Genomic DNA, 24,864 nt, shown 5'->3' on the forward strand with positions numbered 1-24,864 from the left:
TACATTTGATTTTATATACACTACCGTTGTGACGCGCCACATAGGCAGTCACTTCACCAATGGCAGTCAATCCAATTTGTTCGGAACACCGTGTGTGTCTGTCTTTCTACAGTGCTGTTAGCTGTTCAAGGGATACAGTTCTACCAACCACACGATTGATGTTCCGTTTACAAAACTATAGTGATGCTCCGTCTGTTAGTCGCCTTATCGACTCGTCCTCGTCCCATCCCTAACGTTTCGCTGACTGCAATCCGCTGACGTAATTACGTTGAACGATTAAAATCGCGTTTTAGGCTCGTAGCACACTTGGTAACTCATAAACGGTTAGTGACCGTTTTCGACTAGTAGAGACTCATTGGTACTAGTTCAATTGAATAGTTCAACCAGTGGGATGTTTCTGTGACAATACTTTTCACTTTGGAGAAAAAGTACCTGATAGTGTTATATTATAAACAGATTCTAAATACGATGACGCAGGATTTCAACCATAGGTCTGAGAGGTCGTATAGACTCTCTTGTGTAGTCTAGCAGTGATATCAACCAAGCGATTTTAACTGAAAATCTAAATTTCAAAAAATAACAAAATGCATCGGTTGTTGAAAGAAAACATTTCCTAGATAATAATACGATCGACGCCACGCCGCTACCAATGCGTCGGGAAGTCGTGGGTTCGATGCGTTGTTTGTATGTTTGTACAAGTCCCAAGCAAGTCTGGGAGTAGTAGTGTCTATTTAAATAAAAATAAAAGTTATAAAGGATTTTATCTTTTGATAACGTTATTTAAATAATATCCAGGCAAAAAGCGATAACGGTTCGTTACTATATTTGTGTGCCACAAACCTTATTCGTATTTTTGTTTTAATGCCTTTTTGAATGCTCAGCGCATTTCTTCGCCGTTCTAATTGATGTAAAAATATTGGATATCGTTAATTATGTTTTGATAACTGTATTTTGTTTGTTCTGTATTTTCAGATGGTGATTTGTTTTTTTGTAATTAAAAGCTAAAAATAAGGTTTGATTTATTGAAGTTAATGATTGTGTTTGTGTGCTCATTATTTGTGTTTTTTGTGTGTTTTCCGTATGTTAATTGTTTTGATCAATAACATTTTCTTGGTATGTTATTTTTTTAAATGCTCTCTTTGCGTAAACTACTGATTCCGAGGTCTTGACTTAGATTGCAAAATTTTCAACACTCTGTCCGACTTTTATGTCTGTGTATAAAATCATTATTTTATTTTGCCCTGAGTACATCAGTACCCATTTAGGGCTTATGTAACGACTACACTTTAACTATGCATTAACTAAGCTTTTTGTTATTTATTTTAATTGTGTTTTAAATCCATTTGAATGGTTCACCTCAATAGAAAGAGACAAATGCAAAATCATGAAAATAAAATTACACGTCATTGCAAATATGTAAAATTACAAACACTGTAAAATGACTGAAAATTCTTCGTCTCCCACATTCACATAACTAACAATTCAGAGTATTCAGTGCACCGACATAAAGCCTACTTAGCATAAACAGTCACATTTGAATTTGAATCACTACGAAATGAGCGTTCACACCAAACGCGACGAAATGTACCAAATAATTACACGAAATATCTTTGAAGTGCTGAAAATAATTAAGAAATATTATTGTATAAAGGAATATATTTTGAGGGAAATTCTTTAGAGTTTTGGGGAATATTTGTGGGTATCTTTGCGGTTTATGGGTATAGGGTTTCACGTATTTGGTACTTATGTCGTCCAAGTCGAAATTTGGCTACAGCGACCAGTAGCTCGATTCTCTACTACTGGCGACTACCGGCAACCGAGAAATTTTGTATGAAAATTCGATCAGATCCTTTAACGGGCCTTGTAGGAACTATTTTGGCAGTACATTTTAAATGTTAAACTTTCGATACTTGACAGAACCGACTGTAGAGAATGGCGGTACAGTTATCAATAATTATTTGACAGTTTTTTTTTTACCTGGGATTCAAATCTGAGTCCAAATGCGCAATACTATAAATTACAAACCGCACTATGAAATCATGCTACTGTATTTTCGCAAGGTCTTTTAGAGAGACCATTTAGCAATAATATTAAGTCAGTTATTGTCAAAAAAAATTAAATAATAAAATATCAGCGCTTGCAGCATTTTGATAAAAACTATTATTTGTTCAATAATTTAAAATGTTAAATACTTTACACGAATCCAAAATAAAAGCACTTGATTGACTTAAAAACACTATGAATAAAGTAAGGACAACTTAAATATTTTAAATTTCAACAAAACTCTACTTTCAAACTCAGCTATTCGTAGAAGTAATAGTAATACGATCAAAACTAAAACTAACTAAAAAATATAAGACCACTTTCTTCAACTCCATTTAAACCGAAAGAGACCCCAAACTGGGAAACTATTTCACAAAAATAGCAGGCATTGGCTGTAATAACTAATAATTTGATTGTCACTCAAACTTTGAGTGCGACTCTCAAAGTTGGGCCGCACTTGCTCCAAGTTTTATTGGTAGTATTATGTGTTGGACTTGAGTGATTGATACCAGGCAATTGGCCGATGTTGAAATTCTATATTCTAAGGTACTTTTTTGCTAATCTATACTAATCTATACTAATATTATAAAGCTGAAGAGTTTGTTTGTTCGTTTGAACACGCTAATCTCGGGAACTACTGGTCCGATTTGAAAAATTCTTTCAGTGTTAGATAGCCCATTTATCGAGGAGGATATAGGCTATATATCATCACGCTACGACCAATAGGAGCAGAGTACCAGTGAAAAATGTTACAAAAACGGGGAAAATTATGATTCTCTTATGTGACGCAAGCGAAGTTGCGCGGGTCAGCTAGTAACTAATAATTTGATTGTCACTCAAACTTTGAGTGCGACTCTCAAAGTTGGGCCGCACTTGCTCCAAGTTTTATTGGTAGTATTATGTGTTGGACTTGAGTGATTGATACCAGGCATTTGGCCGATGTTGAAATTCTATATTCTTAAGTATATTTTTGCATAGTTTGACCAAAAGTTTATTGATTTTTACTTTTAAAATTAGGACAAATTAATGAAAATAAATCTTGTATTTCCATTTTTAGTTAAATCAAATCAATACGTGTATTAATACTCTTACAGAATCAATCAGCTTTGCTTCCGTACAGCCACATAAAGGATTTTTTTTTAAAAAGGTTTAACTTAAATCCGAATCCTATCTACATCCATGCTCAATTGCATTGAAATTGATTCAGCGATTTAATTCTTAAAGCACAATAGACAAATTTACTAACTTAAATATCACTTTTAAGCCACATTGTTTATTTATCTCAACTAAACTCACATAACCCAATCTTTTAAGAAAAATACAGATATAAACCGAAAAATCAGCGACGATTCTATATCCCGAATATCACAAATAACAAATTAATATAATCCATCTTCTAATAGAACTAATAATCTATCTTTTCAACACGTAAACTAACTATAACCTCTACTAATAAGCCAAATATCTACCAAAAACGGCCTAACAAACCTTCCACGATGTATTAATCACCGCCTTTCAAACTCCTTTCCCCTATCTTCGGGTAAACTCGACGCATATGTTATTCTCGGACGAAGGTGAAAATATTTGGCCGAAGTAAACTCTTGTCCCGTTGAGTGATTGGCTGCTGTGAATCAAACCTTATTTGAGTAAGAGCCTGTCGAATTACGAAAGAGAAGCTCGTGAGTTATTTGTTTCTGAGTTTATTTAGGGCTCGATAAAGTTTTGTGTAGCAAATTCGAGTTTGATAGAAAAATACTGCCTACAGGGTACTTACTCCTGTAGGTGGTATTTTTCTATCAGCCGTGGTGCAGTTGTTTAGGTCACCACGCAGCTACCATTGCGTTGGCAGGTCGTGGGTTCGATTCGTTCGATTTTTCTATCAGGCGCGGCGCAGTGGTTTAGATTACTACGCTGCTACCAGTGCGTCGGTAGGTCGTGGTTTCGATTTCCACACGGAACAATTAATTATTTCGGGTCTGATTGTACTTTGTGTCCGTTGTTTGTATGTTTGTAAAACTCCCCGAGACACAAGAGCAATGCCAACTCCTGCACTAATGCGAGAGTTGACTTTTATTTAGTAGTAGTAGTAGTAGTTTAGTACTACTTTTGAGGCAGATAGTATGAATAAGCACAAAGCTTCGGTTTCTTAGCCATGGTCGGGATATTGGTTATTTCTTGTTTATTTTAAAATATGACTCAATAAGCCCAGAGTAAAGACCGGTACGTTGCAGTATGCTCGCTTCATATCGGGTGTATTTTAAACATTTGAAAGAAAATGTTGCACGTGAATAATAATTATGGACAGTTGAATACCTGTAATCAAACAAAGACCAATTTGAAACTAAGCTTTCCTTGAACAGAATCACGAATTGCTTACCCCCGGTTTCTGAGGTACATTTGCCGGTAGTTTATCCAATTAATATCGTTAAAACTCATATAAAAAACCGCCATTGAATAGATAAACTACCGTCATCTATTATATATCTCTATTATGAGTACACAAGATGTTTCATAAACTACATTGTAACAGAAATGGCCGGTTGTTGTCTGCACTGACCGACGTCTATCGTTATATACTGAGTGTATAACGTCTGTAATATTTGTAACGATCTATACATATCTGAGGATCAATAACTATTATGATTGTGTGTGGTGCAAGTTAAAAGAAGACGCAATATTTGTAACATCTTTGTATAATGTGGGAAATTTTGCTCCGTGATTGGCCAAGTGTCAGAAAACGTAGTAAGAAAAGTGTAATTAAATTTATGTACATAGCTACATTTAGAATCTCCACTGGTAAGTAATATAAAAGTTTAGTGACGCCGGAGTAAGTATGGCACAAACAAAAAAAAGTGGATTAACTACGCTACAATTTACATAACAAAAACTTTATTTTAATCTTTAGTAATTTATGTTTTATTAATGATACATGTATGAGTTTTGCGACTGTCGTTACATAAGATATGGCAGATTACATTCACATACGGAACGATTTTTTGTGTGAGAGATTTCATGTTTGTGAGATTTTTGTGTACGTTTTTTTTATGAAGACTCTTGTTTTACAAAATTATTTAATCGTAAATGGCACTGTTTTGATAAAAATATGTCCAGTGGGCTTATCACGTATCTCAGTTGACAACTAGTATACGTCAAATCTATGGTCACTATTTAGTACATTGCTGCTTTGACATAACGTATTCTTCACTATAATCTAAGGGAGAAAACAATGGACAGCATAGTGGCTTTCAAATGGCTGTCAACTAAGATACGTGATAGCCCCCCTGAAGCTTATAAATTATACCAAACGTCAAACCATGGAATCTAAATCGGTATCGATACAATAAACCACGGATCGATCGTTGAAGATCAACATAGCTGCCAGAATGATCTCAGTAATGCGAGTAAAGTGGAAGCAAGCGCTTATAGGATACATTTATTTACTGCGCCGATTGAAGTATGGACTGACGGACAAAATGTAGCCAGCAGTAATAGGTGACGGAAAAGAATAGCATAGTTTTCTGCCAATTCGTTTCATTGTGTCTTAAACTGGAGGTATATTCATTCACATAACTCATTGTATTTCCATAATCATATGCAGAAACGCGAGTCTGTATATTATCGAGTATCGAAAATTTGCAATATATAGGTATAATTTACTATATTTATCCATATCAGGCCAGTTTTTTGGCCAATTGCGCTGCAGCGGTTCGTTGACCCTGGCGTTGACAATCATAAATATGTGTATTTACCTATGTTGATTTAACTGTGGTTTTCAACACTCACGTAACTGATGTTGATACTGCCCCAGAAGTGGTAAGCTGCCACTTTTGTGACTAGGTACAAGGAACCCTAAAATTATCCTCTCAGTTATTGTCTAATACCTAGAAATTAATGTCTAATACAACGATACACTTAATTTACATATTAGCATCTAATCACAGGAGGAAAGAGATTTGTATGAAATCTTTTATTTTGAAAATTCATCTACACTAATATTATAAAGCTGAAGAGTTTGTTTGTTTGTTTGAACGCGCTAATCTCAGGAACTGCTGGTCCGATTCGAAGAATTCTTTCAGTGTTAGATAGTCCATTTATCGGGAAAGGCTATATATCATCACGCTACGACCAATAGGAGCAGAGTAGCAATAAAAAATGTTACAAAAACGGGGAAAATCTTGACCCATTCTCTCTTCTGTGACGCAAGCGAAGTTGCGCGGGTCAGCTATATCTTATAAAATAGTTTCGATGCAAATTTCTAGCGGACAAAACAGACATTTTATATATAACACATTATGTAGTTTGACCTTGCACTAAACAAAACGGCCATAAAATTTGACATATTATACCAGTAACAAGTACTGCCCAGTCCCCTAAATAACAATTTACATGATAAACGACAGATACTATCTATTACTACCATTTGCGAAAACATATTTATACAAAAATAATGTCATACATACTGAAGTACTTTTAGTGGCAATGTTATTTACATATTTTTGATACTATTTAGATAACAATGTCTTTGTTTCATGTTTAACAAGACTTTTATGTTCTGTAAATGTTTTAAAGACAGATAGTATTGTTATATTATATGAATAATTTATTTTTTGAACTAAAAAGTATAATTATTATAGATAAACCAGCTGACCCGGCAAACGTTGTTTTGCCATAAAAAATTAAAAAAAAAGTGTCACTTAGGGGCATGACAAATATATGTTGGCCGATTTTCAGTCCTACTCAATATGCAAAAAAAAATTCATGAGAATCGGTCAAGCCATTTCGGAGGAGTACGGTGACGAAAACTGTGACGCGAGAATTTTATATATTAGATGTAAAAATAGAGTTACTTACGTAATGATATCAGTACCGATTCTTAAGGGTATAGTAATTATAATAAATTAATATTTATCTGTTTGTGTAATTACTACAACTACGATTGTTTTTGTGAACATGAGCTATGAGGCATCACCCTACGGCCTAAAACACAGAATATTTTTTACCACTGACGGAAATAAATTTGCGGGCGGCAGTGTTGTAATAGTTTAATAACTGTTTTATTTTCATAGCTTAGCAATTATATTATATCTTAACATCTTCAGTAAATAATAAAAAAACAATGTCTTCAAAAAATTATTTATTATTTAGTTCATTACATCACACTTTAAGATATAAGCAGCTCTTATCACCATTTTCAATCAAAGTATTAATCATGCATGCACACTAATGCATGCATGCAATTTTAATCCAACTTCGAAACTAAGTTGCCCACAAGTTTGCAACTGACAGACACCAAATTATTATACATAGAAAACCGCATAATACCGGTTCAAACCGCCTCAATTTAGATAAAATCGGTTTGTGGTGGTTTATTATTGTAATCAAATGAATTTATTGTGTGTATATTACTTATTTGGTAAGCCATATGTGGGTGATAATGCCTAACAATATTTGTTAATTATGTGTTTTATACTGATACTAGCTGACTCATGCGGTTCCGTTCGTGTGAAATTCTTTTTATCCTTAAGTTCCCGAGGGATCGGTATTTACTCGGGGAGAGGTTACACGCGGATGAAGTCGCGGGCAGCCTCTAGTATTATAGTATACTAAAATGTATAGTTTAGCGAACCAAATGTTGAATGATTTATTGATTATGCTTTACAATGATCGTTTATTATTTACAGCGTATATTGTTAATGTTACTGTGAAAACAGTTTGTAAAGATATTAATTACATTCCTGTAATATAAAGGCACAATTAGTGTAAATTTATTTAGAAAATTAATAATTTATGAACTACTATAACCAGTAAATTAACGCGATACTGCATTATAGGTAATATTACGCTCTCTATGAGAATACATCCAATTTGGACAATATAATCATACAACGGGTCTTAAATGCGGTAACATTTAAAGATTACAACACCTTATTAATTAACTAGCTGACCCGCACAACTTCGCTTGCGTCACATCATTTTCCCCGCTTTTGTAACATTTTTCGTTACTACTCCGTTCCTAATGGCCGTAGCGTGATGTTATATAGCCTATAACCTTCCTCGATAAATGGGCTATCTAACACTGAAAGAATTTTTCAAATCGGACCAGTAGATCCTGAGATTAGCGCGTTCAAACAAACAAACAATCAAACAAACAAACAAACAAACAATCAAACAAACAAACGAACAAACTCTTCAGCTTTATAATATTAGTATAGATTAGTATAGATAGTATAGATTATCCGTTGTTGACTTGTTTTGCACAACCTCGGAATCGAACCCGACACTTATCATACAAAGGTATGTTGACAAAAATAAATTGATATCAAATTTTCAAATACATGGTCGGTGGCCACATATACTGAAAGGACTTGTAAAAAATCACATAAAACGTGTTAAATTATGCCGACTGCGTCTTGAACCTACGACAGCAGCCATAGTAATATTGATATGGCAACCACTCTAACCATTGCACCAAATGCGTTCTCATCATATACGAATACATGTTCTGTGGTCGCATATACTAAAGGAATGGTAAAGTAATTAATTATAACGTGGTAATTATGCCGACTGGGTTTCGTACCTCTGATAGCAGCCATAGTAATATTGATATGGCATTTAAGCATTGCACTTACATTCTCATCATAATTAAGTTTTGTATGTATATTTGTATGAACGTATGTGTATGTATGCTATATGCAAAGTACCCCAGCCCTTTATACAGCAACATTGAGGCACGTTTAAATTGTAGTGTAACACTCTTTTATAGTCAAAACCAAGACGTTTCCGACTTTATAACTTAACATACATGAGCTATAAAAGTTTGATGGTTTAGGGTGACCATGACGAAGGATTTGGTAAGATATTTGACATATTTCAATGTGGGATCGTCTTTTAATGAGTTAAAAAAATCTTTGTTTCTGTTGCCTATAGATCGGCAACAAATATGGATTATTTGTATATCTTCACTGATTACTGAAACCATAGTCATGTAGGCAGAAAGAAGTAGTAAGCTACTGGAACACATACTAAAGGGCGCAAAGCCATACACAGATCATATCGGTGATGTCATGCAAAAAGCTTAGGTGCGTAGTACTTGTAACTGGCAATCCTGTATGACAACATGTATAGATGTGAAAGAGGCAAGAAAAGTACGTAGAGATCACAGCAAGCGGCGTTCTCTGGTCTCTGCCTACCCCATGTGGGAAACAAGGTGTGGTTTTATGTATGTATGTATAATAGGGCCAGACTAGTGCCAAATTTTTGCCCTAATAAAATTGCATAAATATACAATCAAACAGGAATTTGAGACACGAGTGTTTTAGTTTGACAGTTTTATGATCTGCAAATACGTACATTACCACTACTTCTACTCTTCATTACATTTTAAAAGTCATTTAACTTGCATTATTACAAACAATATCATATAAATCCAGCCCCTTACATAAAACAATACGTATTAACTATATCCTACAATAAAACAAATAGTATGGTCATAACACAAAACACAGATGATAGCCGTGAATTCTTGTGTCGTAAACTTTACGATCACGCGGCGTTGCCTGTGATTGAGTTCACGCTTGACCAACATGTCTGACCTGAGAATACAAGGCTTTTATGGAATAGCACTAAAGTATAATTGGCTATGCTCAAATATCTTTTTTCATTCAACTACCATTCATGTGGGGTTTGATTTCAGACACGGGTAATTAAGAAAAAATTACAGCTCAAAAATCGCCAATACCCATTCACCTCTTGAACCTGGTATGAGGCTATCGAATACTTATATCACACCTTTTTCCCATAGGGGTAGGCAGTCACCAAAGAATTTGGTACGGTCTTTCAAACTTTCCTCGTCTCATTCACGTCTATACATCTTATTATACAGGACCGCCAGTTGTGACTACCCTCATAGACATAGCCCAAAATAACAGACAGAAAAAACGGAAAAACAGACCAAAATACATACATTCAGAAACCTATCCAACAAAAAACTAGTCCACATCACATTTACCTAACAATAGTCCACTCTTTCCGTTCTATTTGCAACATGCACCGAAAACAAATCCCACACATCCGTCATTTGATTGATTACAGCGATAACTACAAATACTGCTTACTCCCTTGACGCAGCAGAACTAGCGTTATATTAATAATATCGTTCACATTTGGAGGCCATTTGTGGAATGTCGAATTGTTTCGGGTGATTTATCGTAAGCGCGCACCAGTCTGTAGCCTGTCATATACACGCGTTGTAACGAACTAGATACCACTGGATATGACTGCTTTTAATCGGTTGTAACCGGTTGAAAGTGGTAAGAAGCGGTTGAACTTATAGCTGAACAAGTTACTAGAGAGTTTTGTATGCAAGTTTCACAGTTGACAGAAGTATACAAAATTCGTCGCTTAGAATATAAGTAGCCCAAAGGCTTACGCATTTTACGGTGCTCTATTTGTTGATATAACTAAAATTATTAAGTGTAATTTAGATAAATCGTGTAAATAAGGCTTTTCTAAGTTAAGACATTCTCTATTGGTGTGATAGCTATCTTTTAAGAAAAAGTTTATACTATTTTTTACATATTTTTTACATGACTAACATAGACATTGGAGATGGGTTCGTAACGGGAATTTTGTGAAATAAATGACGAAAATGGTTTGTTTACCTCAGTCCTAGACGATCGAAATTTTTACTGAGCTATGTCGCAGATAGGCTTGCTATATAAATAAACCGAGCCCGTGACGCACCATACAATAACCAAACTAAGTCAATGGCTACAAAGTTAACAGCTTACCAAAATAAACCAAAAATACCAAGTCTCATCTAGCAATACGAACTACGCTTGAAACATCTCCGTGCAATATTATTTTGTGTTTTGTCATAACATCGCTCGACTTATTCTAGTTGTAGTGTGAGTTTGTGAGCCAAACACATTACACTCGCTACGATTTACAGTGTCGGTTAACTGGGTGCTTCGAGCGCTCTGTAATACGGTCAATGGGGTCAATTTAGGGGGTAAGTGTGTTTTACTGCCTGGTCTTTGTTTAAAGATGGAGTTAGGTTTGAGTCCTGGAATGGAAAAAGATATTTTAAGTTACTTGAGACAATTCTATTGCTATATAATAGGTGACTAGAATTAACGCAAACACGCGTTTTACTTTGAAAAGCTTAACGTATCAGCGCAGGTATATGCTGTTTCAAAGTTAGGTCTCGAGATTGGGTTTGGTTCTCGGGTAAGGACAATTTGTGGCTGAATTTTTGAATATAATATTGAATTTTGTAAACAACTTCTAATCTTAATATCCATTGACGACGGCTTTGGCAAATTATACTATTTCACTTCTACTGCATGTAGGTAAGTATGTGTAGTCTATGTGTAGTAAAAAGGAAATAAGTCATCGTAATATGAATTTTATGAGTTTTCTTTTAACGATTACTGTCCCACTGCTGGGCAATGGTCTCCTCCCAAACGACAGGAGGGGTTAGGCCTTGAGTCCACCACGCTGGCCATATGAGGGTTGGGGACTTTGCATGCCCTCAATAAATGAACAAATTTTTAGGCATGCAAGTTTTCATCACGCTGTTTTCCTTCACCGTCAAAGCAGTATTTGTCCTCAATCTCCTCCTTCTCTACTCATTTTAACAAAGATTAACGTTCATTCTTGAGTGATTGTTATATTTAGCTACAAACAGACACACAAACATATACTACAACACAAGACACGAGCCCTCTCACCTTATTTATCTGTTATATATCACATCTAATACTTTCTGACGGTGCCACATTCCCGATATTACGATCAGATCTAAATTCAACTGCATAATGCATGCCAAGACATTGTACAAACAGTCAGACGCACTCAATGTAGATGGATTATGTTCACGCTATTTTGATTGCTGTGTTTATTTATGTGGGTACCTGTTGAGATACTTGTAGTCTTTTATTTGATAATAATAATAAGTGATCAAGTAACATTTTACATATAACGAAAAATAGAAAACAAGAAGAAACATGAAAAGAATATTTACAAATTAGGTACTATTGTATAAACAAAATCTAAAACGAAAAGAAAAAAATATATATTAAAAGTAAAAGAAAGTGAGAGTGCCCTATGCTTCGAAGTATTATCCTCCATTTATTATTATTTATTTATTGTTTATCTCTTGTTGAGATAAATCATATTCTGAGACAATATAGAAAAACATTTTTTTTGTGTAATTGAGTGGCAGCCATGCAAAAAATTAATCTTTAAACTTTTGAGACTTAACTATTACTAATTTTACAAGGGAGTTGCGTAAAACAGATATAACAAATATCAAAAATTTTCTGCCTTTATTATTTGCTCTTGTCGACGGCTCCGTTCAAGTTCTATAGCCTGTGTTATTCTGCTACATAATCAACAGCACTGTGAAGTTTCATCAAAAACCGTTCAGTAGTTTTCTGATTACCGAGTCACAAACACGCAAACTTTCGCAAAACAATTAGAACATTAGTAAGAATTTGGAAAAGTTTTGGATGCATGTCCTTCGTCAAAACTTAAGTGTAAAAAATACTATAAAAATAGAATCATTCCCAAAACGGCCTTATCTTCTAAATTCTTATTTACCATTAGAAGCAATTTTAATTCTTTCTTCTAATCTCCAAGATCTCAAGAGGTTATATTTACATTAACGAAATACAACAAGCTCAAGTTTACAATTAAAAAGGTTTAATATTTACAATCAAAAGAACAGTCTTAGTTCACCTCATTTCCTTTTCTAAATATTTGATGGGAAAAGTATCCGTTTTTAAATAAGAATTTTTTGGAAATGTTTGCTCTAAGGACGCTTTTTATGTTAAGGTGAATTTCTGTTTTTTTGTAAAGGTATTAAGAATTAAGTAAAATTAGTTTATTGAAAGAAGATATTGTAGGAAAGAAATTATTAGATAAATTTAAAGCTCTAGAGTTAGAAAGTCGAGTCCCTAGATGTCTGATTTTTCGCCGTTAGATAGATGTTGGTTACGGGGCCTTGAGCGTGGTGGAAAAGAGAGTAACGCTTAAAATTATAGTCCTACTCAATTGGTCAGTTATAAATGTAGCGATGAATGTCCGTCTGTTTGCAATAATATTAAAATATTTTTGATAATAATTATTATTTTATGATTTATATATTTGATAACAATTATAATTATTGAATTGATTGTCATACGAATTCTATTAACAGATAGATCGAAATTATTTGCAGTTTTAGTGTATCATAATAATACGAGTATATGTAGATACATGTTATGGAGTAATCGGGGCAAAGCCGGGGTATGCCGCAAGTATGTTGTTATATCAAATTTTCTCGCTTATAATGTATTTTTTCTTTGTCCACAGGCAGTAGACTACTTAAAGAAGCGCACACCAGCGCGAGCGGCGCTCATGATCGCAGCGGTGTGGCTCATGAGCGCGCTCGTGTGCATACCGCCGCTGCTGGGCTGGAGAGTCAGTCGGCCGCCCGAACAGTTCCCGCAATGCAAGGTACGTGGGTTTGATACCCGAGTCTCTAAAGTAAAATTTAACAAATAAAAAAAAACAATTATTACCAGTCCCCAACCCGCACTTGGCTAGCGTGGTGGACTCAGGTCTAGCCAATCCTTCATTAAGGAAGAAGACCCTTGCCCAGTAGTGGGACATTAATGGGTTAAATTTATAAAATTATTTTTATCACTTCAGTATTACAAAATTTTATTTATAACTATGACAACCCCACGGGGCGCAGCCTGTATCAGGAATTTCTATTGCAACTTTCAGAGCGGTTGCAGGACGCGCGCGAGTATAAGTAATAATATAGTTTGGCTATACTTAGATATGCATAATTATTTTACGTGTTATATACGGCGAAGTCTAAGGAGTAGTATGTATGATTAAATACACATAACGTACGTGGGACAGGTAGAAGCGCATTTCGGTAATGATAGTAACTGTCGTAACTAGCAAAGTATCTGACCGTGGTGTATATAAAGACACAACTTTTACGTCAAAAAGTCCCACAAAAGTCTTCTGTAAAAACCTCGTGTTCGATATCCAGATAAGCCAAAACTTCAACAAAAACGACTCCCATATAAGTTGCAAAATTAAATAGCAATAAAATCTTCAAACGTTAACCACAAAAACACAAACCGGGAATCAAATCCCACACGTGACAAACGGCCCTCTGTACCGGAGAGGCTCAACTCAAACAATAGCTCGAAATATCAACAATGTTTCATGTTAATTTTAAATGAGCAAGTAAGTTTGTTTGTTCCGCTTTTACGGTCCAACGGGTCAACCGATTTTGATTAAATATTACATGGATATAGGCTATGTTGGGAATTTTCCAGCTAGCTTTTGATCTCAGGCTTGTACATTTGTAAACTAGGTACATAGAATTTTCAAACAGAAACGGTCCGTTCCGAGTAAAACAGATTGACATTAGCGTAGGAGCTTAAAGGACTTTGAAATTCAAAGGCATTTTTTATTATTCTTTAAATCAAATATTTGCAAATTCTAGTATTTAATAACAAGTAAAACGAAACTACGTTATTTTTCTAATACTATATTATTATGACTCATTCAGCCTAGCTTTTCTTCTAACTACTTATTTTGGAGGTGACTTGCAGTCTCACTGGCTGAATATTTGTATTTTACGTGGACCTCACCTCCCAATTGCCTATAACACGATACTTCGATAAGACTGGTTGTCAGACTTTCAGCTTCTGAATACTAGCAACAACTGTCAAAGATTTTTGAATAACAACCGGGACCAACAATTTACCATGCTTTTCGAAATATAGAGGCGTTAAGTATGCATAATATGGTCACCCATCCACTGACCAACCTCGGCAAGCATAGCTTAACCCGAGAGATTCTTTCTTCCCGCGTTTCTTAACCACGAGCTTCTCTACTACATAACGACTAATTCAAGATAAAATATGACACAAAACAGCTAAAGTTTATACAAGTTTATTTTTAAACAGCGCAGAGTCACACGTAGAGACCACTCTACCCCCATTATTTCTCGCTCGCATCGTTATTCGCATGCACTTTCAAACTATTTTTGTATTCATCCTATTAAAAATAAAGGCTTTGTTTTAAATAAATATAACGATGCACATAGTAAATTCTTTTTGTTTAAAAGACTGCGGTATGAAAAAGTGGAACATATTTTTGAATGCGGCAATTTTTTGAAAATGCAGTCTTGAATAAATGTATTTATATTCGTCGTTGTGTTGTGTCTTCGTGAATAAATAAAATAAAACAAATTAACTACTGGCGCAAAGGTTACCGTACTTGCTGTGTTAGTCCCTTGCATTGGGCGTAGTAGATTCCTAAATGGAACAGATATTTTTTTGCGTTTCAGATAGCTTACTAATTCCTAATTCGTATACCTATAACCATTTATTATAAGCATATGTTTAGATTCCTGTTGGTCTTTTATTATCTTTAGTCCGACAGTTTACTATCTATAAGGAATATCACTAATTGTTGGCAGCTCCTCGCATGATCAATTATTGTAACAACCACATTGTAAAACTTTTGACGATTTAAAAGAGTGGCCGTGAGTTTCTTGCTAGCTCTTCTCATAAGGCTCTACCCCCTTTCCGAGCTAGTGGTAGATTCAGTTATTGTAACGTCTATCATAAGTGTCAATATTAATTTGACCTAAATTAATAAAATATTATTTTGATTTTGAATGACTTTTTCTCCTTGTCCTGTTATTAACTATTTAAATCCCATTATCTAAATCGAGATGTTTTTCAAAGCCTGTGTGAGCGTCCCATTGCTGGGCAAAGAGCCCAATTACTACTAAGCTTTCCAAAACACAATATAACAAAAGAAATTCACATAAAATATCTCTATAAAAACTACTCCATTATTAGGAAAAGAGATTTATTGTAATCTAAGTTTTAAATATAAAAACTTTCCAATGTGACCTCCTTTTATCGTAAACTCATCCTTTTGCGAATATTAACGCTTTTTATCGAATTCAGACGGTAATACTTTATACGGGGCTGAGATATTGGGGTGTGGGGTTCGGTCCCGGCTGTTGAAATAATGGATCTTTAGATTTAATACTGTTAAAGTAGATTTAAAGAAAGTTACGCTTTTTCGGGTAATATATTTGATTGTGATTTAAATTTATAGTTTAAAAAGTGAGACGTATTTTTATAGTTCTGTTTATGAGTAGATTAATTAATAACTAGTAGCATGATTCTTTACAGTTGGCACTATCGAGTGTCGAAAGTTTGACATTTAGATTTTTTACTAAAAAAATAGTTCCTACGACAGCCGTTAGGGGCGCTGATGAGATTTTCATACAACATTTTTCTGTAGCTAGCCAGTTGCTAGTTCCGATATAGTACACAATTTTATTCTAAATAAAAGATGTAAATTATATTCTCGAAAAAATTAAAGCAAAAATATTGTCTTAATTATAAAACTGCACTTTAAAATAAAACAGAAAATCACAGATTTTTTAAAAGATATCTATTTGTTAAAATTATGAAAAACGTTATTACCGCACTTACCTTCATAGTAAAATTTAACGGTCACTTATAGAACAAAATTTATTTAAACTGCGCCCATGAATATAGGAAATGAGATTATTTTTAAAACGAAATGATTCTTTACTAGTATCTATATAATTATAATTAGATGAATATTATCTGACATATAATATTTCCTGCAATATTGTGTATGCTTGAAGCTTGAAAGTCTGACAACTAGTCTTACCGTAGGGTATCGTATTATAACCCAGGTAACTGGATTGTGGAGGTCTGATAGTCGCTTTATGTAAAATACTGGTATTCGGCTGCATCCGGTGAGACTGGAAGCCGACTCCAACATAGTTGGAAGTAAGGCTAGACTGATGGCTGATACTGACCCTGCTAAACTTATCCTTGAACGTTACACCAGATTTCTGACTTTCTGTCTGACTGCCTCCGTGACGCAGTAGTTAAGGTCACTACGCCGCTACCATTGCGCCGGGAGGTCGTGGGTTCGATTCCCACACAGAACAATTATTTGTGGATCGCACAAATAATTAATTTGGGTCTGGTTGTACTTTGTGTCCGTTGTTTGTATGTTTGTACGTCCCCGCGACACAGTAGCAATTCTTACTGCGGGAGTAGCCTTCAAAAAAAAGATTTTGGCGTAAAAACGAAACATACTTTTTCATTAATAATATATACTTTAAATCTGTCCCTAGCCATTTGTTTTAAAAATTTAATATTTTATCCAAAATTGATGAAACTTTTGATAAAAACATCAAGTGCGTTTCTTTGCACGGCCTTGTTTCATTATCCTATTAAATAAATAGGTCGCCGGCACTCAGGGGCGTAATATTATTAAATTTTACTCAACATTTTTATACTCTTTAATAATATTATAATTAATTAAAAAATTCTAGAGACTTTGGCTTGACTGAAATTATTTTGAATCATTTTTTGGTGAAAATATTTTTGTTTACGAGTAAGGGTTACTATGATAGATTTATGTATTTCAAAGAGGTTTTGACATTTATGACAATATTTAAAAATTTTGCTATAAATTAAGAGAAATACGATTTTTATTCAATTTTCTTAACCCGGGAATCAAACCACAAACTTTGCTAATATGGTGTGTAAGAAGTCGAGCGCAGGAACGACGGCTTTATATGTTCTTCGAGGCACAAAGGTCTACATTAGCTTTCTAACTCCAGGCAATAATTAAAAGAAAATCTCGGGTGTGACTCAACCGGGAATCAAACCCGAAACACCCGCACAGCAGTTAAAACCCGAAGTACCCGGTACTACGTTTTGATCCGACCCGGGAATTGAACCCGAGAACACAGCAGTCACATCTAGTCAGTCTATCGACCTAACCACAGAAGCAGTTTGCTCATCAATCCTACTGCTAAATTCATCTTTACTATTTTTTACTATAATTTCTAAGAAAAAGCCATAGTTTATTACCTCCCATAGATCAATGGTGTGTGTAACCACTTCCTACATTACAGTGATCAATGGTATGGGGTTCGCTTCCCGTCTATTGATTGACCATTGATTTCTATAAGCCGATTTATTGCTTCCGCTATGACGGATTAATTTATATCATACTAGCTTTTGATCGGGACTTTGTTTGAAATATTTACCGTTTTTTTATTGTGAATAGAATAAAAAAGTAATTTAGGCAGTCATAGTAACTGCACGTCTGGCGCATTGATTAACGTGGTCACCTCGCTGTAATATGCGAACTCACGGCTTGCTCTTTTTCTTTAATTTGAAAAGAATAACAATATGTTGTCCAATGATATTTAATTTTATCAATGATATTTATTTATATTATTTTTATACGTCTAGTTTATCCAACAAACTTCATTCTATCATCAATTCTTATGTTATCACTACCCTCATTGTCTTAAAACAGTACCTACTACATACAAATACCTATTATAACTGAACCCTCATCGCCCTTTTAATTTAAAACCCCATAAAATGTGATCAAACATTCTTGAAGACTGGAGAGAAATGTAGATCAAAGTACCTACAGTTACTCGTTAAGCTTTGTTCATACTAGATAGAAGTAATATTTATTTCATTCTGATCCTCAAGTATCTGGTTTATTGTTTTTGACATATTTATTCTTGTTTTTTAGAAGGCTTTAGAAAGCCCAAGCTGTAAAAAACACGATTAACGTACATGACTGTACCCATATCACTGCTTTTTTTAAATGATTTAATAAGTAAACTGCGAGGTAGATATTTTAAGTTTTTTTCAATTAAAGTAGGTTATGTGTGTAAGTAAGTTCCCAACCCACACTTGGCCAGCTTGGTTGACTCAAGGCCTAGCCCCTCCCTAGGTTGGGAAGAGACTCTCGCCCTACAGTGGGACAGTAATTGGTTAAAAAATGTGTGTAAGAACCATTGAAAGGAAATTAGCGATCCCAGAAAAACTTAATAAATTACAAAAAGTAAATTATAGGATTACTAGAAGAAAACCTTTCCTGAAAAATTGCTTTGGATGATGAATTTGCATACAAAATTCATTGACTGCTAGCCAGTAAGTAGTAGATAGACCATAGTAACAAAAAACTTACCCATACGTCATAATCAACTCCATGACACTCACGAGTCAGTTGAAAATTCTGCATTAAGCTCTCTCGTAGTATATTTTTCGAAAGGAAATCTTTTCCCAGTGTGAATCAATCTTAATTCCGAGCCAAATATTTGTCTGTCGGTTCTTATCTGTAACATGGGGCCTTATCAGACTTAATTTAATCTATTGCCGCCCCGAAAAGAATACTAATCTCTCTTTGTGGGTACTTAAGGCCATAAACCGTAATGATAAGACAGCCAGTTGATTCGCTTTGCCCGTAAGATGGCATTTTGTTTCCCGCTAAATTGATTTTCAAATGAATCTGTGTTAATGATTCATCTTTTTGAATGGGTTTGATAAAATTTTATGGTGTGTTTAGGTTATTTTGGGTTGTGAAGTTTTTGGTCGAAATTTATTTAGTGAAAGTAATTTTCAGGAGTGATTTTCTACTGGTACATGTGTATGGGAAAGCAATCGTATTCTCCAAGTTCTTCCACGGCTAGACTGAAGTTTGCTCCCTGGATGAGTAGTGGGTTAGTATTTCGTGTACTGCGTAGGATTTAAACCCTCGACAACCCCATGGAAGGTATTTGCTTCAACTACCTGACTGTTATTGATAATAATGTCCTTCTAACCAAAATAATGTTGTAATAGCGAACAACACAACGTTTTTCTCTCTGTCTTTTCATAGGTAAGCTCTAAAACTATTAAACAAAGTTTGAGTTTTTACAGGAATATGTATGTATAGCGATTCGCTAGAATAATTTCGACATGTTTGATACATTAGGTGTTAGTGTAAATTAGCTGAAATATGACAATAATCGTCTGAAGATGTAGCCAAAAATTATAAAAGGAAGAGAAATGTTCGTACTCTAAAAGAAGCAGTAAATTTTCTTCACAAGATATGTTGGTCACTTGCCAATAGTCTTGGAACTTTTAATATCATTTCCAAGCCAACGGTCATTAGTATTTTATCACTTAGTAAATCTAACTGACATTTTTATTAATTAACTTTAAATCATGTATGATAATTGTAGATGCATTTATAAGCTGCTATTTATGATAACTAATTTCTAATAATTACTACGTACGCTAGTAACTGTACGTTTCCGTGTCTGTCTGTCTGTCTGTTTCATATTTACTACTAACCTACTGAACTGCTTTTCATATAGTTTTCACCAATAGATGAATTGATTCACGAGGGAGGTCTTAGTGTGTGATTAATTAAAGTTTCGTTTTAAACTTTTCGCATTTGAATTCAAAACCAAATATCCTTAATTTTGTAAACTTTATACAAAATATTGTATTTTTTTGTATGTTTGCAATATGGTTACGAATAGAAAATTAAAGTCTTTAATTTGTGATATTACTGTGTTAAATGTAATTGCACCTTTTACATTCAGTCGCGAACAAATATATGAATGCATGTCTTATTTTCAAATATATATTTATGTATGAAAATATCAATTAACTTTTGCCTATTAATTTACTTCAAAATACAAAGCAGAGTTATTGCAAAATTACTGAAAATTTAATAAAAAGCATTATTTTTTCTATCTTTATTCATAAAAACGCCAATGAAAATGCTCTGGAATGTTCGTAAGGCGCTTTACAAACACACACAGACATTAATAGAAAAGCATTACATAAATAAACTCAAAGTCAACTGAACGCACTCCTAACCTCTACTTACATTATTAAGGAAAGCAGTCTACCCTCGTGTAAAGGTGATCCCTCATTTGAAACGTTTGCTTGTAACGTAACAGCGAACACCGTTCGCAACATGTTCGCGTGATTTTACCGACTAGTGAAAATATGGCATTTAAAATGAATTAAAAACTAGTTCCTACAGCACCCGCTAGGGGCGCTATTCAGATTTCGTACAAAATTTTTCGATAGTAGTAGGAATAATAAGAATTGTACTCAGTTCGGAATTTATAAGACGATTTTCAGCAGTTCATATTAACGATTGACATTTAAAATTACTTAAATAGTCTTTGTGTACTTTAGCACTATTTCTTACAATTTGTACCTCAATTTACTACCACTATCGACTACCAAAAACAGGCTGAAAATTTTTGTATGACATTCGGATCAGCGCCTCTAGCGGGCGTCGTAGGAACTATTTTTGCAATACATTCTAAATGCCAAACTAGAACTACTACTCGAACTCGATATTAGAAAGTACCGACTGTACAGAATCGCGCTGGTTTTCATTAAGATTTTTTCGATTGTCGACTCGACACGGTTGTTTAGTAGTAGGAAAATACCTTTCTGAAAGTTACAGCACGAGGGAAAGCGATGTGAGGGGTGCACCTTAAAAGTACGTACATTTTTGTACGCAAATTGAATTGAACTGAACAGATACACAGAGAATCCCTTTTAAAAGGAACGTATACTTCACAGGAGTTGATTCGTAGCTAGTAATCAAAGGTTTTGTGAGTGAATATATCCTTTTATTTAAGAGATTGCGGTAATATATTGAGTGGTGTTTAATCTTTTAGAATGAGAATTTGTTAGTATTGTTTAGAATGGAGGCTGATGATGGTTAGAATACTTACAGAGACTTTAGAACAAAAATCCTTGGGTTGTGATTGGTCCCTATTTTATGTGAGATATGTTTCTTTTTTGCATTATTTATCGTAGTTCAGTTTGTAAGTTCAGTAGCGTTGTGGTAGTATTAAAATATTAATTGTAAAGAATTGTCTTTGTTTAATCTTTGACGAATTTATGCACATTACGAAAACTTAATTTTAACTTTACATATTGCGCAACGATTAATGTGGTCGCCACGTCTCTGCCAATCACCACGTGTCCTGAGGTTCGATGACATTTAAACAAACAATCCTAGTTTTGACTCAGTTTGCAAGTATTTTTAAATGTCTAAGTAGATTTTTGAATGTTCGTATTTAAAGAATATGGTGTTTATCAGTTAATAAATTAGCAATCATAATAGACTCTACCTGCAGTTAAAAACCCTATGTGATCTGTGATGTATATTATCCGATTTGCCCAATTTTCAATAACAAAAACCACACATACATCTGCCACATATTAAAAAACCCCAATTCCCTCCCATTCACTAATCCAACAGCCAACATCCCACAGTAGTGTCAGATTTTTGGTCCCAAAAACTTTCTCGAACTATTCACCAACAAGGAGGTGTCTAATTGAAAATTGTGCTTAATTAAAATTGTTCGGATTAACTCTCACAACGCCCGAGCCTTCCTGAAAAAGGATCGTACCTGCGGATTACGAGTTGTACAGTTTTCAATTCGTATTGTGTAGGATCTATGGATAAATGTGTTATAGTTCTGCTTATGTCTTTTTGCAAAAGAAATTGACTCTGAAATCGTTTTCTACATGGTACTATAGTGCAACAACTAAGAAGAGAGTCTTGTATGCAAGGTTCGCAGCTGGCTGGGCTAAACAAAACTCATAATTTAGAATATGAGTTACTCACCGGTTTTTGCAGCTGACAGTTTTCTTAATACAGCAAAAATAAATTTATTATAGAGATACACAAAACGATTAATTTAAAGAAAGTTATCGGACTCTAGTTTCAAATTGGTTAAAGCTTGTTAGATATCTTATATAATTCTTCTGTAAGTGTGTATGTCACTGAACTTCTCTTGAACGACTGGACCGACTTTGATGAATTTTTTTGAGTGTGTTCAAGGGGATCTGAGAATAGTTTAGATTATTAAAAATGTTTAAAATTTTCAAATTAAAGACGTGTAGACTCCTGTCTACACGTCTTTAATTTGAAAATTTTAAACTAAAATTTTAAAATAATACTAGCAGACCCGTCAGACGTTGTCCTCAACGTCTGACGGGTCTGCTAGTATTATATATTTTCATTCAAGACATTATGATTAAAAAATCTTGTCTATACTGTCAGACGTCTAAAATCATCTCTATGTATGTAATTTGTATAACATTTGCTTTTAACATATTTGCAGAGTCCAATTAAACTTAAAATTTACACTACCTTCAAAAACATCAACACACAAAACCCACCCATCAATAAATCAACCCAAACAAAATCACTTAACCCAATCATTCACATCAATTTGCTAGTACCTAAAGCTAACACGACAAGATAAATATTCTCATTCATCAAAAATCATTTTTCAACCGCGACGTTTTCTATCTTTGCCACGTTAAAGTGCCCCAGAACCTTTTTGATACACATTAGCGTTGTAAGGGGACGGACACACTGATGGGAATATGATAAGACGACGCGCTAAATGTATGTAATGTGACAGATCGTGATTTGATAAAAAATGACAGTTGGAGACTTGGTTATGCGTTTCTGATTTTGGGATCTTTTCTTTTGAGAGTTAAACTGGGTGTAATTTGGTATTCAGTAGAGCGATTGAAAAAGTTTGTTATAAATGGTAAAAACTGTAAATAAGTAGTATAATTGTAGTCTTATGTAAAAGAGAGTACAGATAGGTAGAAAGAGAGTACATTTTACAAACATAAATAAAATCACACCTTCTTCCCATAGGAGTAAGCAGGGACTAGAGAAGAGAGAAGATTTCAAAATTTTGCTTTAGGCAGTTTCGAAAAGTATTGGTTGGTTAGGTTCATAGTCCTATGATGGATAAAAATATATACAACTTGCCGCTACAATGGCTTATTTCCTTCAAGGTATGGGTACATTATTTATTTATTATGGAACAAAAAAAAAACAGGAAATCTTAGCATAGGTTTTTTGCAACAATCGCATGGAATTCCAATACAAAAACTTACATTCAGAAATGTTATCGACTCTTCGAAATGCTTAGTCATTTAGGAGAAAAATTATAACAGATAGACTGTCTATCTGAATATACCCTAAGTGGGACATTAGCAACGAAGCTCTCATACATCACACACGATCATTTGTACAACGCTCATTTATGTATGGCTTTGTATGTGTTTGTATGAAATAATAATGTCCTCCCAGCCGATATACGGCTACGGCGGTCAGTTTCATTGAAACTGGCCATCTGTGCAGGACTTTGTTTATAGTGTCCAAGTGTGTGCACAATACACAGGTACACTCTCTATTCCATCACTCTCATAGTTTGGTGGGACGGATAACCGACACGACCAGTGAGAGGTCAGGCGCAGGACCGACGGCTTTACGTGCTCTCCGAGGCACGGAGGTCTTCGACCTCAACTTCCTAACTCCGGGCAATCTCTTAGAAATTCTTAACAGAAAATCTCAGAAAAGACTTTTTCGCCCGACCCAGGATTCGAACCCGAGACCTCTCGCACCGCAGTCGCATATACTACCGACCGCGCTACAGAGGCAGTTTGTATGAAATATTGTAAGATTTAATAGTATAGTTAAAAAATCATGCAATAAAAAATCATCGATAAATTCTAGCATGGGATTTTCGCAACACTCGCATGAAGTTAAAATAAAAATCGCTTCAGAAATCCTATCGTCTATTCGAAATGCTCAGTAATTAAGCAGAAAAAGTATAACAGACAGACACAAACACATTTATAATATCAGTCTATATGAATATACCCTAAGTGGGACATTAGCAACGAAACTCTCATACATCATACACGATCATTTGTACAACGCTCATTTATGTATGGCTTTGTATGTGTTTGTATGAAATATTGTATGATTGAATAGTATCGTTAAAAAATCATGCAATAAAAAAATCATCGATAAATTCTAGCATGGGATTTTCGCAACACTCAATAAAGACCAAAATAAATCGCTTCAGAAATTCTATCG

The 24,864-nt window shown here is 34.4% G+C and overlaps 1 protein-coding gene across 1 annotated transcript in view; it reads left to right on the forward strand.

The window, feature by feature from the left end:
• Positions 1-24,864, forward strand: part of Octalpha2R (alpha2-adrenergic-like octopamine receptor) — a 446,243-nt gene that overhangs the window by 189,291 nt on the left and 232,088 nt on the right. The window contains exon 3 of the mRNA XM_076130503.1: positions 13,399-13,542. Within this exon, the coding sequence (XP_075986618.1) occupies positions 13,399-13,542 (144 nt within the window). The remainder of the gene's footprint in view (positions 1-13,398; positions 13,543-24,864) is intronic.

The sequence above is a fragment of the Anticarsia gemmatalis genome, chromosome 24 (genome assembly GCF_050436995.1).
Source record: "Anticarsia gemmatalis isolate Benzon Research Colony breed Stoneville strain chromosome 24, ilAntGemm2 primary, whole genome shotgun sequence".
In the NCBI taxonomy this organism is placed as follows: Eukaryota; Metazoa; Arthropoda; class Insecta; order Lepidoptera; family Erebidae; genus Anticarsia; species Anticarsia gemmatalis.